This window comes from Camponotus floridanus, unplaced genomic scaffold, assembly GCF_003227725.1.
Source record: "Camponotus floridanus strain SB8 unplaced genomic scaffold, Cflo_v7.5 scaffold47, whole genome shotgun sequence".
Taxonomy (NCBI): domain Eukaryota; kingdom Metazoa; phylum Arthropoda; class Insecta; order Hymenoptera; family Formicidae; genus Camponotus; species Camponotus floridanus.
In genome coordinates, this window is record NW_020229625.1 from 645,685 (window position 1) to 665,514 (window position 19,830).

Here is a 19,830-nt window from a genome sequence, read left to right on the forward strand (position 1 = left end):
AAAATTTCGTTTACTCACAATAAATTCATGAAATGGCCAAAATAGCGATTTTTGGGCTATTCAACTATAAATAACTCAAAAATCTGACGTGCTACGCAAATTCGGCGGCCAGATTCGGATTCATCGCACAAAATTACGTCAAAAATCACTATTGCATCTTAAAAAGAAATTTTGACCCTTTTTTTGCAGGCCTGTATTATTTATATTTACGTTTGTTGCTAACTTTCTCGCGAAATCGCCTCGCGATCTCCGTTTGTCGACCCCGAGACTCTCTATCGGGTCATTCGCGGCTATTGATTTTATTACGATGGAGTCGTCTTCTTTTTCACGGATTTTGCATGCGTCAAACGTGACAACCAGATTGCGTTTGCAAAAGTCCCGAAGTGTCGTGTGATCGATGACGCGGGCGCGTGATCGCGGAAACGTCGGCGCCGGGCGAAATTAAGCGTGAGCGATCGCCGCGGATGGAAATTACGTCGGCAGTTTGAGTTTCCCCAAGTCGGCGGTGATTCATGCCCACATATGTTGGCGGGCGGCGCGCGCCGGAGATACGAGTAACACACAAAATATCGGGATATCCCGCCGACTTTCGGGTTTAAAAGCAGTTTTATCCCTGCGGAATCCATTCGCGGATGCCCCGGCCAGGCCGCGAGTAATGCCGCCGGCACCGTAGTTCAACGTCGTTAAACTTTTTCATCTGCTTTTCAAACTCAAAGCCGGCCGAAAGTTTTTCTTCCGCTTGCGCGGGGGAGGACGAGGGAGGGCGAGCGGCTCGAATGGTGGCACTACATAAATGCATTCTACCCTTTCGCAGCCCTTATTCCTCCTCCCGCTTTTCCCCCACCTCCTGAATCTCCGCCCCCTCTCCTCGTACACATTTCTCTTTCTCTATCTCGGAAACGTAAGTTTTCCTACCGGCTGGGAAAATACCTCGCCTCTCCGCTTTGCCGCGGGTCATTACACCTATAGATTTCACTCTCTTCCGAATGCGCCGCCACCTCGAATTGTTAATCAAAACTTCTTTCCGCATTCGCGTGTCTCATCCCGCTCCACTCTAGCTCCCCTATCGCGACACTTTTTCTCTATCGAAAGAAATCGAAACATTAATGCACTGAGAAAAATCGTTTGATTGTATCAACAAGATGTATATGATTGAAGGCGTTTTATTAAACAAGAATTAAATCAAACAAGAATTTCTAATTATCATGATAAAGGGTCGTCTACAATGGCCGTAGCATAAGTAAGGTTGTAAGGCGTAAGACTCAAGAAATTGACCAATCATAGTCAAGTATTAAGAGAATACTCGACTATGTTTGGTCCATTTCTTGAGTCTTACGCCTTACAACCTTATGTTACGGCCATTGTAGACGACCCTTTAGACGATTTTTTATAACTGGAACATTTAATAGATTTTACTATAAGGATTTGGTCAGTATTTTCTGATTGGTCTTGTTTTTTTATAGTTTGTGAATAATTTATTACCTGTCTCTTGAACGTTTACATAAGATCCTATGTTAAAATCGCAAAATTCAGAAATTAATAACTTTTAAAGGAGCAAGTAAAAAAATTTGAAATAATTCATGACGATTTAGAATGTTATTAAGAATGTTAAATTAAAAATTCACGGCGATCTCATTGATTGTAATATATCTCCAATACATCCTTAATAGATTTTACTAAGGATTTGTTTAATATCTTCTGATTGGATCTATAAATTTTCTTGTTACATTAATTTCTTTGCTTGCTCTTAACTTAACTCGTATTCAATATTTGCCATGAAATGTATATAAAGAACACTAGAATTAACATTAAATCCAAAGTATATGTTTTTTCTTTTACGAACAGTGCCAGAAAGAGGACGCTAGCTCTTTGATTGTGTGTGTTTGAGCTGCATTCTTTTCTTGCATCACTGTTTATCAGTTTAATTTCTAACAAACTGAATTTAAAATAATTTATTCAATAATTTGGATTGAATTTATTCAATAGTTTTGTTGAAATTCAGAATATTAAACAGACTTTTGAGATTAGATGGAAAAAAATTTTAGACTTGGTGCTGGCGAGTTTAATATTATTAACCAGAAAATTTAGTAAATTTAACAGAAAGAAATTAATCAGATTCATCTGGTAATTTCTACAACAATTCTAGTTCGTCCATTTTACAACAGACATACTGATTGAATTTACCAGAATTCTAATTAATGCAACCAGATGTTTTTCTCAGTTTAATTTCTAATAAACTGAATTTAAAATAATTTATTCAATAATTTGGATTGAATTTATTCAATAATCTTGTTGGTACTTAGAATATTATACAGACTTTTGAGATTAGATGAAAAAAATTTTAGATGACTTGGCGAGTTTAGTATTAACCAGAAAATTTGGTAAATTTAACAGAAATAAATTAATCAGATTCATCTTATAATTAGTAATTCCTACAACAATTCTAGTTCGTCCATTTTCCAACAGACATACTGGTTGAATTTATTAGAATTCTAATTAATGCAATTAGATTTTTTCTCAGTGTGCCATTTTCCAATTTAAATACTGGTTTTAATTCGTTCAAAGTATTAATATTGTGCTTTATATTCCAGTACCGTTTCATTCTTACGGAAAATTTCTCTTTGGCAGAGATGATACATTCGAATATGAACAATTGATAGATGAACAGCTGAGAGATAATTAAAGGAATATGCAAAGTTTCACAATTTTCGAGTATAAACTTTGTATCTTAAATTAGTCACGTGATCACGCATGATTCTCCAGTTTTACTTTACCATTCCCTAACGAGTGGTTGGCGTGTTCGCCCACCATAATAACATTCCATCTTATTTTCGGTCAAGTGAGATTCCCTCGAGATTCTCTTTTCTAAGAAATGCAATTTTGTGCCGAAATAGAAGATGATGATTGTAGTATTCAAATATATGAATCTAATAAATTTGATAAATAACACAGGCCTGGGAAATTTGAGCTTTTGTCAGTTACAAAAGGCAGAATAGATGAATCTGATAGAGTTTGTGACACTGAAAACGAATCTGGTCGCAGAATTTCTCCAGCACGTCAGGTTTTTGAATAATTTGTAGTTGAATGACATGTAGAAAAATTACTATTTTGGCCAATTTCATGAATTTATTGTGGGTAAATCAAATTTTTTGAAATATTTCTGCCAATGGCGTAATATAGTACTCACTTTCTCCTTTCAAATCCACTTTCGATTTCCGCTGCACGATTTTTTTGCTCAGATATACAAGTTATAAAACCGGTCATGCACAGGAATCCAGTAAGCTTTTTAAATTAACCGTGTCACCTCTCTATCTTACTACGAATTAAAATTAGAATAAAAACATATTTTTAAGTATCTTCTGTCACCTTTTGAAATTAAAAATGGTGCATCCAATATGGCGGATAGAATCACAATAAAAAGGAATAAAATTTAAAAAGATTTATCAAAATATAACAACTGTATTAAATATTTCTTTAATGTAAACATACTTACAATACTTTTTTTTGGCAATCCAATCTGATATGTCAGTCTCTTCAAATTTCAAAATGATGGATCTATCATATTGATGTCTATGTAAATTTTTTTATAACTTCATACTTATATATCTCAGCGAAAAAAAATCGTGCGGCGGAAATCGAAAGTGGATTTGAAAGGTGAAACCGAGCACTATACGACCATTGGCAGAAATATTTCAAAAAATTTGGTTCTCCCACAATAAATTCATGAAATTGGCCAAAATAGCATTTTTGGGCCATTCAACTACAAATTATTCAAAAACCTGATGTGTTGGGAAAATTCTGCGGTCAGATTTGTTTTCAGCGTCACAAAATCTATCAGATTCATTTACTCTGCTTTCTAACTGAACCTCCCAGGCCTGTGTAATTATTAAATCTCGTTGCATTTTAAGGACCTCGATAAGTATGTTTACATTAAATTTTGATATATAAAAATCTCCTACGAATAGTTAATTTAGTTAACATATTTTTTCTAATATAAATAAATTTGTCTCTAAAGACAATGGAAAGTCTGGTTAAAATAATAACCAGATTTTCCTTTCTAAAGAAATGGAAAGTCTGGTTAAAATAATATAATATAATTCTGTTTAAAATATTATATATCAAAACATTATTATAATAATATATTATAATTGAAATATTGGTCTGCATAAATTATTATTATATATTGAACAAAATAATATAATTATATCATAATTATAAAATTGTATGACAAATCAAATGAATTACTATATTTGATCATTTTTATATTTTAAGACAATGTTATGTAAGAATGTGTTTACCCCGGAACATTTTATATTCATATTGATTTGCAAGAAACGAAAAACGAAATTAGAAACAAAGCGTTTGGAATGATTTAAACGGACTCGAAGTCCAAACTGACGCGTGAATATGAGAGGTAACATGCGTTCACGTGAGAAACCCTAATGCTAGTTTTTCTAGTTGACAGAGCACAAAGCACAGTGAACCGTAAAGGGCGGCGCACTGGAAGCGTGGGATATTGGCAAACACATTTTTGAATATCGTTATATTATATTCGATCCGGTAGAAAATGAGAGGTGGAAAACGTGGGAGGGGGTCGCGCGCTTGTAATACTTTCAAGTTTTTTTAATAATAAATATACGCGCCATCATCACGTGCGTACATCATAATAACATAAATGTAATAATATAAGGATATTATCCGATTAAATAACATTATAATTGCATATACAATTTTTATTAATCCATTTTAAATATTTTGAAACATAATAACACGTAGATGCGTTTATAATGTAATGCGAGCACAGAACGGTTATTCGATATTTTAATGAAATAAATCTTGCGCGAATATTAAATTGTTTCTCGATTTGTATAGATTCTAAATATACGTATATGTAATATTATACTCGTCATATCAGTTTTTCCTACACTGAAAAAAATCGTTTGATTGTACAAGACGTATATGATTGAAGGCATTTTGGTTCAATCAAACAAGAATTTCTAGTTATCATAAGATTTTTTATAACTAGAACGTTTAATAGATTTTACTATAAGGATTTGGTTAGTATTTTCTGGATCTATAAAATTTCTTGTCACATTAATTTTTTTGCTTGCTACTCTTAACTTAATTCGTATTCAATATTTGCCATGAAATGTATATAAAGAACTAGTATTAACATTAAATCCAAAGTATATTTTTGTTTTCTTATGAGCAGTAGTGTCAGAAAGAGGACGCTAGCTCTTTATGTGTGTTTGAGTTACATCTCCTTCTTGCATCACTGTTTATCAGTTTAATTTCTAACAAACTGAATTTAAAATAATTTATTCAATAATCTGAATTCAATTTATTTAATAATCTTGTTGGAATTCAGGATCTTAAACAGACTTTTGAGATTAGAATGAAAAAATTTTAGACGAGTTGATGTTGAGTTTAGTATTATTAACCAGAAAATTTGGTAAATTTAACAGGAAGAAATTAATCAGATTCATCTGGTAATTCCTACAAGAATTCTGATTCGTCCATTTTCCAATAGACATACTGGTTAAATCTATCAGAATTCTAATTAATGCAACCAGATTTTTTTCTCAGTGCAGTTTAATTTCTAACAAAATGAATTTAAAATAATTTATTCAATAATCTGAATTGAATTTATCCAATAATCTTGTTGGAATTCAGAATATTAATCAGACTTTTGAGATGACTTTTGATTAGATGGAAAAAATTTTAGATGACTTGGTGCTGGTGAGCTTAGTATTATTAATGAAAAAATTTGGTAAATTTAAGAGGAATAAATTAATCAGATTCATCTTACAATTAGTAATTTCTACAAGAATTCTGATTCGTTCATTTTCCAACAGACATACTGGTTGAATCTACCAGAATTCTAATTAATGCAACCAGATTTTTTTTCTCACGTGTACGTTTAGTTTCAACGAAACCAGTTCTCATCATAGATTAATTCCACAATTTTAAACGGCAACAAAGAAAACGTAAAACACCTTCCTCGCTTCATATTTATTAACCCTTCGCGGTTAAATTGTGGAATCAGAAACTTTATGCATATAGCATTTCGCTCGTTTAATACTCTTCTTTATAATTTCACCAGGGACAATACGTATTAATTTTATGCACAAACAACATAGGAAGCATTTCTACATCGCAGTATTTTGAAATTACAGGGGAGAAGTACGAGGCATCCTTCTCGGACAACGTGTACAAGGTGTATATGAAACTAATGATACGTTCAGTCGCGATGTCCGATTACGGCAGCTACAAATGCATATCTAAAAATTCCCTCGGCGAAACGGACGGCAGCATTAAGCTCTATCGTGAGTATAAAATACATTTCTATATCATATTAAATTATTTTTATTCAATCGATCGACACCGTATAATGCGAATTGGAAACCGCATTCATATTCTTGTTTATTAGCGCATTACAATTTTGTCATTTACATAGATTTGCAAATTAGCAAACGATTCTGCTTGTTTTAATCCAAATTAAACTTGTGTGTGCTCGACTCGTATAAATTAACATTCTCAAACATGTTTTAACGCTTACATATAAATCGGCCGATCGATAATAAATGTTTGTTCTTTAGTCCGCGCGCGTCAAATATTTTGATAAATTGTACATTTTAATCGCGCACCCGCATCGTATAATGCGACAATAATTTATTATTCTTATTCGCGCGTACGCGCATTACTCGTAACTTAATTTCCTCGTTATTTTCCTTTCCGCGCCCTCTCCGATATATCGATGACGGTTGCGCTAATCAGGATTATCTCGTGAAAAATTTTACGGCTACGTCAATATACGTGATGCGATTACGATATGTCATCAAACTGATCGCGCAATTTGCGCGACGGCGGCGATCAGAAAGCGATCCGGCAAAGTTACGACGGTAATATTATATTAACGCGATATAAATGATTTATCGGGGCCGATATCGATTTTCGCGCTGGTTTTCGAACATTTGTCAAGCGGTCGCGCTTATCGGCGCGGCCGTCGCACTTTCCCTCGTTCTTTCCGCGACTTGGACCGCGTTATCAGAAATCGTTAGCCGCGAGATGAAGAACGTATTCAACGGATGAGAAATTAAGCATCCCGACGGGATCGACGAGTCGACCATCAGACGACGCGATAAAGCGAGCAAGCAAGTTCTTTAGGAGACAACGAGCGAGAAATAAATCGCGGGTATATAAGTCGGCTTTGAAAAGTGAGATGCTGGCACCTATCGCCAATCGTGGCTCTCCGATAACCGGAATCTCTCTCGAAAGGCGCGAGACTCTGGGGAGAAATGCTGGACCGCGAATGCACATGCGGGCGTAAATGGAAGAGCCGCTAGGGAGACATCAAAATCAGCGTGTTTTATTGTTGACAGACGTATACGCGATAGCGGAAGTTTGCTACCGTGGAAACGTAATAGCGACATACATTCGAGTCAAGATATCAGATATACAGTACCGGTCAAAAATACTATATATCACCTTTTTTTTGAGGATAATTTAATTCAAAGTGTATACAGAGTATATACTCTCTAAAAGTGAATCAGTGAAAATATCACTGATTTAAACAGTAAAATAAGATTTCACTGAGAATCAGTGAGTATTTTACTGATTTTCAATGGAAACGCTTATTTTTTTGTTATTTTATCTTATATCTGATTATGGTCAGTTAAAATAAAATTCACTGTAAAATCAGTAAATTTTACTGTAAAACCAGTAATCGCTAGTTCGTTTATTTACCACTACAATCGCTATCTCTCTCGTACTTAATTTTAGTTATAAGAATTATATAAATTTTGTAAAGAGCGACATTTAAAATTAGAAGTATTACTTCGATTTAATTTCTGATACAATCTCAATAGAGAGGCTTCAGATATTAAATCGATCTTTGTAAGTCGGACAAATAAATGTCTGGCGACTTAATAAAAATTATTTGTTCGTTATCTATTTAAAATAACAAGTTCAATATGCATGTAATAGAAATAAAATAAAATTTTTAATATAATAAATATTTAATAAATATAAACAAAATTTTTAATTTTACATGAAATAGATAGAGAGATGAATTGTAGTTTAATATTACTAACAATAACGAAAGAAATATTACTGATATTGAGAAATATTACTGATTGAAACAGTCAAAATTATTAACTGATTCTTTCAATAAAATATCACTGATTTATAGTGCTGTACTTATGATTGCTGTAATCAGTGACTATTTATTGTTTTTCAGTGATAATACACTGATTCACTTTTAGAGAGTACGGCAAAAGTTCCGGACGGCTAAGTATCTCGGAAAATATTAATTTTTTGAAAAAATAGTTTAGACAGAAAAAAAATGGTTAAAAAGAATCTATTAGCTGATGGTAATTATTTGACCTTGGAATGATCTTGAAAAGCGCGATTAAGGTCACCATAAAAATCTTAAATGGCAACCCCTATTTTTTATTACACATTCATATAGCTGAAGTCGAGAGCTTTCCAAAACACTATACTTATACTAAGTTAGTTTTCATTAAGTACTTTCCGGGTTATGAGGTTTGAAATCATTTCTTAATTTTACATAAACCGTAAAATATCTTGTAAAATATTCATTTTTCGATTACCTTGATACTTTTATGTACAAAATAATGAGAGGAATCAATTGGTGTAAAGAAAACACATAGTTGTTTCGATGAAAAAATATATAATTTGCAATTAACAATTACATATTCTTTTTTCGAAACAACTATGTGTTTTGTTTACACTAATTGATTCCTCTCATTATTTTGTAAATAAAAGTATAAAGGTAAAGTAATCGAAAAATGAATATTTTACAAGATATTTTACGGTTTATGTAAAATTAAGAAAGCTCTCGATCTCAGCTATAAGAATATGTAATAAAAAATAGGGGTTACCATTTAAGAATTTTATGGTGACCCTTGGGTTTTACCTTGACCGCGCTTTTCAAGATCATCCCAAGGTCAAATAAATACCATCAGCTAATAGATTTTTTAAAGCCATTTTGTTCTGTCTAAACTATTTTTTCAAAAAATTAATATTTTCTGAAATATTTAGCCGTTCCGGAACTTTCGCCTTACCCTGTATATATATTTAATTAATTTTTCTTAAGTTGCTGTGTTCATTATTTAATGAAAAGTCTGTTGTTAAGTAATCTATATATCCACTATTAAAACATGTGATCAGACAGAAATATATATATACACTTTGAATTAAGTTATTCACTTTGAATTAAGTTATTCTCAAAAAACATAAAGGTGATATATATTTTTGGCCGGTACTGTAAATCGGATGTGGTGGAATGTCGCGTCAAAAAGTACCCGACAGAAAAAATGTTATCCTTGCTATTGTGCATTTACATAATTTAATCGATGAAATGTTAGCCGAAGAGTTGGCGTTTCCGCGCGGCAAAGAATAAAATTCGTTCGGAAGAGTTTCTGTATCAATCATCGCCGTCGGCTAGATACTTTGCCGGTATTTTCCTCAAACTCCTCATTGATTCGATATCAAGAGCGAGTTTGTCCCGGTGATAAGGAGCACCGTGAAAGTCAGCCCGTCGTGTCTGTCTCCCCCGCAAATCCGCATTTCCCGAGAAAGGGCGGTGAATCACCGATAACCGCGAGTGTCGATCTGAGTTTCCAACCCTTGTCGCTCCACTCAGCCCTTCCTTTTACCGTGGCGAAAAAAAGGAGCCCTCTCCTTCTCCTTTATCGATCAGTAATTGTAGGTTTTCGCCTTGGCGCCTCTGCAGATTGAACTTCCTAGCTTTGTGCTTTACCGCGACCGCCGAATCGGCGGATTACCGCTAAGCCGCTTAAATAAGCGTTCGATTGTGTCGACGATTTAATGCGCATTAGCATTTTAATTCGGCCTTTCAATCCGCACCGAAAGTTGCTACAATGGCAACCGGCGTTACTAGTTTTAATTGCTTAACTTTATTTGAATGACAAGAGGGAGGATGCTCTTTTTTTCATTAATTGCAAGCGTTGTTTCTTAAATAAAATCATACGTTTAAGAATGAGCTGAACTTTATCGCAATTGATTGACGATTATTTATTGTTGATATAAATTAATTTTAATAATTTTAATTCCTTAATTTTTTTTTCAATTTCAGTTTTACTATAAATATTTGTTGTCGTTAATTTTTTATTTCAAATATTAATTTCAGTTTTTTAAATAATTAATTAAAATTAAGAATTCGAGAATTATATTAGTAAATTTTATTAATTAAATAGTTCTTTAAATTTTAGATATCTTGTGCTACGTTTTTTCCGATCAATAATTGATTACTTATTTTACATAGCTCATCGATTTTTTATTTCAAATATTAATTTCAGTTTTTTAAATAATTAATTAAAATTGAGAATTCGAGAATTATATTAGTAAATTTTATTAATTAAATAGTTTTTTAAATTTTAGATGTCTTGTGCTACGCTTTTTCTGATCAATAATTGATTACTTATTTTGCATAGCTTATCGATTTTTCTGATCAATATTGGACGTATTTTTCATTTATCCTGATTATATTTAATCACATTGATTTTGAAATTAAAAGAAAAAAACTTTTTCTGTTGTCGGCTAATTATCACTACCAGCTAACTGTTATCGTCGGCAGATATATATTTTTAATGAGCATAAATATTTTATGTTCATTAAAAATTAATATTCGTGAATTATCGTATCCCAAAATATACATATAATTAAATTTGTCAATTGTTCATGTCACAGATATAGATTAAATAAATTCTGCAATAAACAGTAAGAAATGTAAGAAATGAGAGCCAAGCACTATATAAAATAAATTAATTGTTGTTGCAAAATATTTAACGAAATAACGTAAGAATAAATTTATTTGGATTTTTTATTTCTTAAACCTTAAAATTAATTATTATAAAATTAATTATTAATTAAATAATTGATACGTTATTGTTCATTTATTTAATGCGTTTAGTTTAATTTCTTTAATCAATTACTTTTCATTACTTTAATGCGTTTAATTTAATGCTTCCTTTTCTCAAGTTGTTGGAATTCATTGCACTTATAGAGTTCGTTGTATTCATTCGAGAAAATGGTTTATTATGCATGATGCAAACAGATGTGTACAGACAATACTTTGCACAGCACTTCCGAATTCCAATGTGCACCTTTTGTGGAAACCTCTACCAAACTAATTAAGATACAATGAGACAAACGCGCGACACTTTGTACAGAATACTCGCAAATTCCGCATTCACAAAAAAAATCAATATTATAAATCAATATAATAAAATTTAGTTATTGTAAAAAAGTAATAAAATTAATTATTTTTTCGTTTTATTAAAACAATAATGCAGTAAAATATTGTTTTGCTAGATTCTATTCTGATCCATGTCACAAGAAATAAGTCATAACACGTCGTCTGCACACAATTTATATAATTTTTTATATAATATTTATATAATTATTATATAATATTTATATAATATTTATATAATATTTATATAATTTATTATTCAACACGGATCTATAGATTTATTGTACATGTGTACGTGATGTATTTTAATTAACTTCTTCATAAAAGTCACGAGTAGTTACATATTGCTTAGTGTAATTTACTTACAATTAGTGCAGTTACAATTTAGTGTAGTTACAATTTATTTATTTAATACATTAATTCAATAAGAGGATATTAAAGTATTATGAATTTTTGCAGATATACCAACGCCTACAACGGAACCGACGACGACAAGTACAATGCCCGTTCCTACTACTGTGGATCCAGGTAAACATTATTTAATGCAATCTATTATTCATAAATGTGTATGCTACCAACAGTAGTATCAGTAACTGTACAGCTGTACAAACAATTCTAACAAGAAAAATATTGTTACCTTTTTTTTAGTGGAAAATATTCAGTGGTCGCGACAAAAGCCGGTACCTAGTCTAGAGCCGGGTTCTAATGAAATAACCGACGCATCTTTGTCGACTGTCGTCAGAAGCGAAGGTACGCTCGGTTTCCATTATATTCTTTTAACTTGTTTTTTACGCTATCACCAGCTGAGATTCGCGCTAAACAAGGTTAAAGCCTCAGGACAAACACTAGGATATTTTCAACGGAAAGACATCGTACAAAGTCATTTAATTTCATTTTAAATTGCGTTGGAATCTCCTAATAAAAGAAAATTATAAGAGAATCTTGCTTTCTGTAATATGAAATTAATGTAATATGAAATTATAATTGTTCGCAATACAATAAAAAATAACGTTATCTACTAGAAAAATGTTTTCGTTGAATGCAATTACATTTATAATTCACTGAAAGAGAAAAAGAAATAGTACGTATATATAATTGTAAATAAATAATATAATATAATATAATATAATATAATATTATATAATAAAATATATATAATATTATATAATATAATATATATAATATTATATAATATAATATAATATAATATAATATAATATAATATAATATTATATTATATAATATATATAATATAATATAATATAATATAATATAATATAATATATAATATAATATAATAATAAATAATATAAAGTGATTCTCTTGTATAAAAAAGAATAAAATTCGTTAAACATGGATTACAAGTATAATAAGTTCGAAACTATGTAATCAATGAAAGACATTTCGGATTGTTCCAAAAGTCGTAGCAGGCACGACCTGCAATTTTGATTTTGTTATACGCATTCGTATTATAGCGAGAAAAGTTTGTTCGCCTTTCCGTCATATTTTAATACTACGCACATTATAAGTGGCAATTCCAACTCTGCATCCGCCGTTGTTGCAATTATGTCGGCGACAGTTACGTGTGTTGTCAAAACAAGTTTGAATATTCAAAACTCTGATCGTGCGAACCTCCTGAAACTTTTAGAGGAAACAAAAATCAGATTAGCCGACTGTGGTTGTGTATGTGTGCACATGAACGACGATGGTGAGATTTGGCAACCGCATTGGGACTTGAATGGAAACTACAGTTTCAGATGCCTCGAGGGATCTGTACTTCCTAGTGATTATCGCTTTCCATTATTCACTCAATGTAATTAAGATTACACCTAGTGAATAACGAATGAATTAAAGTTAATGCATAATAACTTATTTATTTGGTTTTCAAGCGATTGATTGGACGCTAGTCTTGTGTCTAATAATTTATACAAAATAAAAATACATTTGCAAGGTTTGAAAAAATTTGTTAATATTAATAATAATAAAAAGTATAAGACTCGAAATATAAAATTAATAAATCAGTTTCAATAGCAATACGAGTCGAGTGTCGATGTTATAACACATTTATTTATTTATTATACGATAAAAAGTATGAAACAAATATAAAGACTAAGAAAGGATAATAATTAATAATAATAATTTTAATAATAATTAAATAATAATTGTTTAATAATAATTTTATAATCAGATTTTTCCTATATATGATTAGAAAAAATAGATAGCTTAAGGTTGTATTGGAGATATATCACAATCAATGAGATCGCCGTGAATTTTTAATTTAACATTCTTAATAATATTCTAAATCATCATGAATTATTCCAAATTTTTTTACTTGCTCCTTTAAAAGTTATTAATTTTTGAATTTTGCGATTTTAACATAGGATCTTATGTAAACGTTCAAGAGACAGGTAATAAATTATTCACAAACTATAAAAAAACAATGATAAAAATTTCATTTTGCAATATTACATTCTTCATACATGTAAAAATGTTTCCACAAAGTTTTCAAACGATTTACTTGCTCGTTTTGAAATTATTATTAAAAAATAACTGTAATTATCGGTTTGACGCAATATTGATGATAAAACGTGGCAACATTTTCTTGGAAATTGAAACCTATTTATATTAAAGAATACTTTGAAGTATGATTTCGTGATTTTTAAAAAATTTTTGATCAATTAGAATTCGTATTCTGCTCAACTTTAATTTTTTGATACTTTGGATTAACTTTTAAGACAGACGGTCCGTCCAATACATCCTTAAGGATGTTTTGTATGTATAATCTCAGCTGAAAAATTAGCTGAAAATCAATATTGTGTTATATCCGAATATATCCATTTTTGGTGTATTTTGAGTAAGAAATTGTGAGAATTTCGCCTTGTGACAGATACATGGCTAACTTCATTTATTTAAATTATTATTATTTGATATTGAATAATTATTATTTGAATTATATTTAATATCTTTTTAACCAGTTAGTACTTGTAAAATATATTACTTGACCAAATATTTCCTCTGTATCTTGTAAATTTGTAATTGTATCTTGTATCCTGTAAACTTTTGCAAATTTTAAACAAATTCTGAATATTATTTCCATGTGTTTTTGTCATTTGAATCGACGTGGTTATACGTTTCCCATAAGAACACATGTTAATTTGGTGCAAATTAAAATCTTTATAACTTGTGGACGCTTTAGTGAATCGATTTAAAAATTGTACTGAAGATTCTAAACACATGTAAGGACATTCTGTGACAATTTTCATTAAATTCTCAATATTTTGAAAATAGGTACAAAGCATTCTTAAAATGAAGAAAAGAAAAAAGAAAACAAAAAGAAAGAAATTTTGTTTATTGTTATTAATTGTCAACAATTTGCATCCGAATAATTTGAAATTTTTAGGAAATATTTTCAATATGATATATTTTAAGGAAATATAAAAACATAAAAATCTTTTTTTTTATACGTTTCCCATAAGAACACATATTAATTCGGTGCAAATTAAAATCCTTATAACTTGTGACCGCTTTAGTGAATTGATTTAAAAATTGTACTGAAGATTTTAAACACATGTAAGGACATTCTGTACAATTTTCATTAAATTCTCAATATTTTGAAAATACATAGATACAAAACATCCTTAAAATGAAGAAAAGAAAAAAGAAAACAAAAAGAAAGAAATTTTTCTTCCGGTTGGCATGGTTGACCGTATGCATATTGAATTTATAATGTTATTTATATGTTGGTTTCGATACGTACGATCAAACTTTCGTAATTCAAGCAATAAAACATTGATCTATACGATCGGCGGAAGAGGGGGGCACTTGAAAACACGTCACCTTCCGCAAATACGTTGCCGCGACCCAAAATTCGCCAGGATACGTCGTCTTAAATCATCGGTCCCGACGTAATGCGAGAACTTACACGCCGCCGGGCAGTGGCGGAACTTTCGTGCGGAAAGTTTCGCGGAAGGCGCGAAGTTTATTCCGCAAAACTTCCAGCAACGTGCCACGCCACCGTGGAGAATCCCTCCCTCCCCCATAGCTTCTTCCTTCTTTGTCGTCCTCCACCTCGACAAACGCGGAACTCTCGACGGGATTTTGATGAAATCCCACGCGGTTTATGAACTACCGTACCCCGGCCCAACTATGGCAAGTAATCTGCACCCGGGAGCTGCCACCCCGGGACGGTATCCGAACTTGTTTCGATTATCATGTAAACTAGTAGGTATAAGCAAAGTCGCGGCAATTCGAGGAGTAGTGAATTGGATGCGATCTGGTTACGAAATGATTCCGGCGTCCGGGGCGGATACGGGCACAATGAATACTAAGACGAAAGATAATGCGTAACCAGACGACTTGACGATTTGCATCGAGTAATTTTTTTCCGGAAAGTATAAATAATAAATGCGACGAAAAGATTATGGAAAAATATTCATGGCAGTTCATTAATTTTCACACGTTTCCTCCAAAGTATTAAAAACCTATGACATGTTTTTCAAGTTTGTCCTTTTCCGATGAAATATTCCATTGAATAGATGCTTTATACAGGGTGTCCCATTTTAATGTCCCATCCCAAATAACTTTCTTATTTTTGATTTTAGAAAAAGATGTTTCAAACAAAAGTTGTATGGTTTCTAGGGGGACGTAAGATAGTGCCATTAGTTTGACCTTGAAGAGTCATCTGAAGGTTACGTGAAGGTCATTTTGAATTTCTTAAATGAAACACCCTATATATTTTTGCATATTCTTGTAGCTTATTTCGAGAGTTTTCCAAAACACTATAAATAAACATTTTTTCATCAAGTACTTTTTGAGTTATGAGGCTTGAAATCATTTCTTAATTTTACATAAACCATAAAATATCTTGTAAAATATTCCTTTTTCGATTATCTTACCTTGATATGTACCTTTTATGTACAAAATAATGAGAGAAATCGATTGGTGTAAAAAAAACACATAGTTGTTTTAAAAAAAAATATGTAATTTGCAATTAACAATTACATATTTTTTCTTAAAAATAACTATGTTTTTCCTTTACACCAATTGATTCCTCTCATTATTTTGTAAATAAAAATATTAAGGTAAGATAATCGAAAAATATTTTACAAGATATTTTATGGTTTATGTAAAATTAAGAAATGATTTCAAGCCTCATAACTCAAAAAGTAAAATTAAGAAATGATTTCAAGCCTCATAACTCAAAAACTTGATGAAAAAATGTTTATTTATAGTGTTTTGGAAAGCTCTCGAAATAAGCTACAAGAATATGCAAAAATATATAGGGTATTCCATTTAAGAAATTCAAAATGACCTTCACGTAACCTTCATGTGACTCTTCGAGGTCAAACTAATGGCATCATCTTATGTCCCCCTAGAAACCATACAACTTTTGTCTGAAACATCTTTTTCTAAAATTAAAAATAAGAAAGTTATTTGGGGTGGGACATTAAAATGGGACTGTATACTTTTTAAATATATTGGGAAAGATTGGAATAGTATATTTTGCTCGTATTTTTTAGAAACGCGATCTCGGAGCAGACCAAGCCAGGAGGGGAATCACGAGGCCGAAAACGTCATTGACACTAACAGTCACAAAAGTATCGATGACGGCGGACAACGAAGAACTGACAATACGGCGCAGTCAATGTCCTCTACAAGTAGCACGTGGCGTTGCGTGACGCGATCCAGCGCAGTAATCTGCATAATAGTGCTTTCCGCCCTGTCGTAGTCATCGCGACATGGGGATGATTGATCGAAGTCCTTCCAATTTCAGGATAAAATCCTGTAAATCTCTCCTCGTGCAAGGGATCAATTAATCGACGAGTTAAAAGGGTGAATAGCACAGACTCATTGAAGAACCCACAGCGAATATTATACGCCGAACAAGAAAGATGATTATCATACTAGGACTATGAGTTGTCTTGTGTTTGTTAATGAATGAAACTGCTCATATATTAGAGATTTTTCCCCTCCCCGGTTTATAATATATTGCATTATTCATTTTTTTTACTCAATTTTTGATATCACTGTGCAAGAATGCATTTGGATTGAAAATATAACTACCAATATTGTCCTATTCGCTAAATGCATTCTTAATTATTTTGTTTATATATCTATGTATATATTGTCATATAAAATTCACTAATGTTGCATATATATATATATATAAGTTTAAAACAAAAGTATTGCTATGAATGCTCAAATTTATTTGCAATAATGAATGATAGGAGATAATTAATGTAATTTACGTAATACACTTAATATCTTTACATAATAATATGTATAATATTAATAGTATTAATTAATTTTTTATTCATCGGTTTCTACATCTGTGATTCGTTGTCTGTAATTTTATCAGAAATTTCCATACCATTTCATAAAAGATCGATAATCGAGGCTTTGACATGTCAGCTGATTTTCATCGAGGCTTACTTAATATCGGACACTTTTTAGAAACGAGATTTTTCTCATTTGAGTCTACCATCATCACCAAATCCGTCTCTCTAATCTTTCTTTTATCGGGAGAAAGACTTTCAAATGGCGTGCATCGTTAGCGAAACGAGACCATCCAATTTTCTTCAAAGGAATCGACTAATTTTTCTTTTCACGTCCGAATGATTTATCGGAATCGTTTGATACTCGTATTTGAATCGTGATTATGTACTGACAAATCGATTGCAGCAATATTTTATAAAAAATCTATAGATATACCAAACTTTGTCAATGTATATATCGAATTATGAATATTTTAATATTTTACTTGTTCAAAACATGATTAATATAATCTGTAATTAAACTAAAACATTGAATGTCGATATCGATATCAGAAATTTTTTGTGAGATATTAACGTAATTATTACGTTAATTAGAATCATGTCTCCATCATTCATTCATATGAAAAAGCTTTTGGAGAGGAAATTCGGCCTACTTAATTGTTAAATAATTATTAATGATTAATTATTAATTGCGCATTAATTGCAATGATTTGTGCATAGATAGATACAGTAGCGAATTCATACCGAAATATTGATAATGTGATTCAATAATAATTAGAAATATTATACGATATTATATGTTATCCATATTTCCATACATTAATTTTACACAAAACTTTTATAAGAACATATATGTTGAAGACATTTTAAAGAGATTATTTTCCTATCGCGCGACTGTGCATGATATTTTAGTTAATTTTATTTAATACACACAGGATAAAAAGTTAGCTATCTGTACTTTTGTGCTGATTATTAATATTAGCCGCAATGTATGATAGCAAGTATAAAATAATGTTCAATTTTTTCAGCGCATTATCAGTCTGTTATCTTTAATTGTAATTTGTTTTGGTTATATTTCTGTTTGAATCTAATTGTCAATGAAGAAGATTGATCAATCTAAGTGTATAAATTAGTATATAAGCTTAGAGATTAATGTGATGTGTGCGAAATGTGAAGAATGAATAAAAAGTGGCGCATGCAACGCAACGAAGCAACTGAGACTTGTAAATTTTCCAAAATTAATCACTTGCATATATTTGTAAATAATGTTATGATCATATGGATCTTTTTTTCCATGATATATTATCGCTGTATTAATTGCATTGATAAGAACAGTTTTGTATATATATAAGTCCCCCTCAGAGAAAGTAAGAGTGTGAGTAGTTGTCCATGTTTTTATATATGTGTTGTTGGCTGTTTCCGCAAATGAAGTAATTGTATTCCCGATTTGTATCACAGTTTCACAAGAATTTCGTATCTGATTCTTCTTATGCTATTTCACAGAGTTAATTAATTAATCAATATTTTGAGTTATATAATTTCTGTAAATATAAGATTTCTCTATATTTAAAATATTAAGTGCAATTGTTAAGCTACTCTTAAATTAAAGACAGATTGTTATTTCTAAAATCATTTATATAGAAGTTTTATACATTCGAAGTTTTATATAGAAAAGTTTTATACATTTGAAATTATATAATATTTTACATTATTTCGCCGAAAATATCCGAAATATTTTTTACAACGTATTATTTATATCTTATTATTGTACACTGTTAAAATGAATGACATATTTAATAATATCAATTTGAATATCGCGGTTCAAAAAAGTGGAGCGTTTGTAAACGTGCTCTTATGTTGCGCATGACAAATTTCTCCATGAGAAAACAGTGCATCGTTTGAAATTTCAAGTGATTACAATTCGTATATTTGTATTTAAATTAACATAAGAGAAAATTCAGTATCAATTCACGTCCGCTCAATGATACAATCGAATTTTGAAAATTAATTTAAGTGTTGCACACACTCTAAACAATAATTGTAATTCCTTGATATAAACCATATATATATTCTATGTCACAACTCAGGTGCTCCCTGGAATCCAGATGTACATATTAATTACAAGTCTATATATATATACGCGTACTGTAAAGTGGATGGAGTCACTGTAAATAACTGCAGCCAGCTTTATATAATGTTAGAAAGTGGTACACGATAGGTCGATTATAAAAAGGCATAAGTTTACACAAAATGTAATTAAATGCCTGTATATGTTTTTTGAACGTATAATGTTATTCAAGATTATATCTTAAATTT

General features: G+C 31.0%; 1 protein-coding gene across 1 annotated transcript in view; it reads left to right on the forward strand.

Annotated features, from left to right (window-relative positions):
* The window catches only part of LOC112639109 (neurotrimin-like), a 216,624-nt gene extending 199,300 nt beyond the window's left edge, over nucleotides 1-17,324 (forward strand). Inside the window, exons 7-10 of the mRNA XM_025412044.1 lie at nucleotides 6,177-6,326; nucleotides 11,699-11,767; nucleotides 11,888-11,989; nucleotides 16,759-17,324. Of these exons, the coding sequence (XP_025267829.1) occupies nucleotides 6,177-6,326; nucleotides 11,699-11,767; nucleotides 11,888-11,989; nucleotides 16,759-16,967 (530 nt within the window). The 3' untranslated portion in view covers nucleotides 16,968-17,324. The remainder of the gene's footprint in view (nucleotides 1-6,176; nucleotides 6,327-11,698; nucleotides 11,768-11,887; nucleotides 11,990-16,758) is intronic.
* The last annotated feature ends 2,506 nt before the right edge of the window (nucleotides 17,325-19,830 follow it).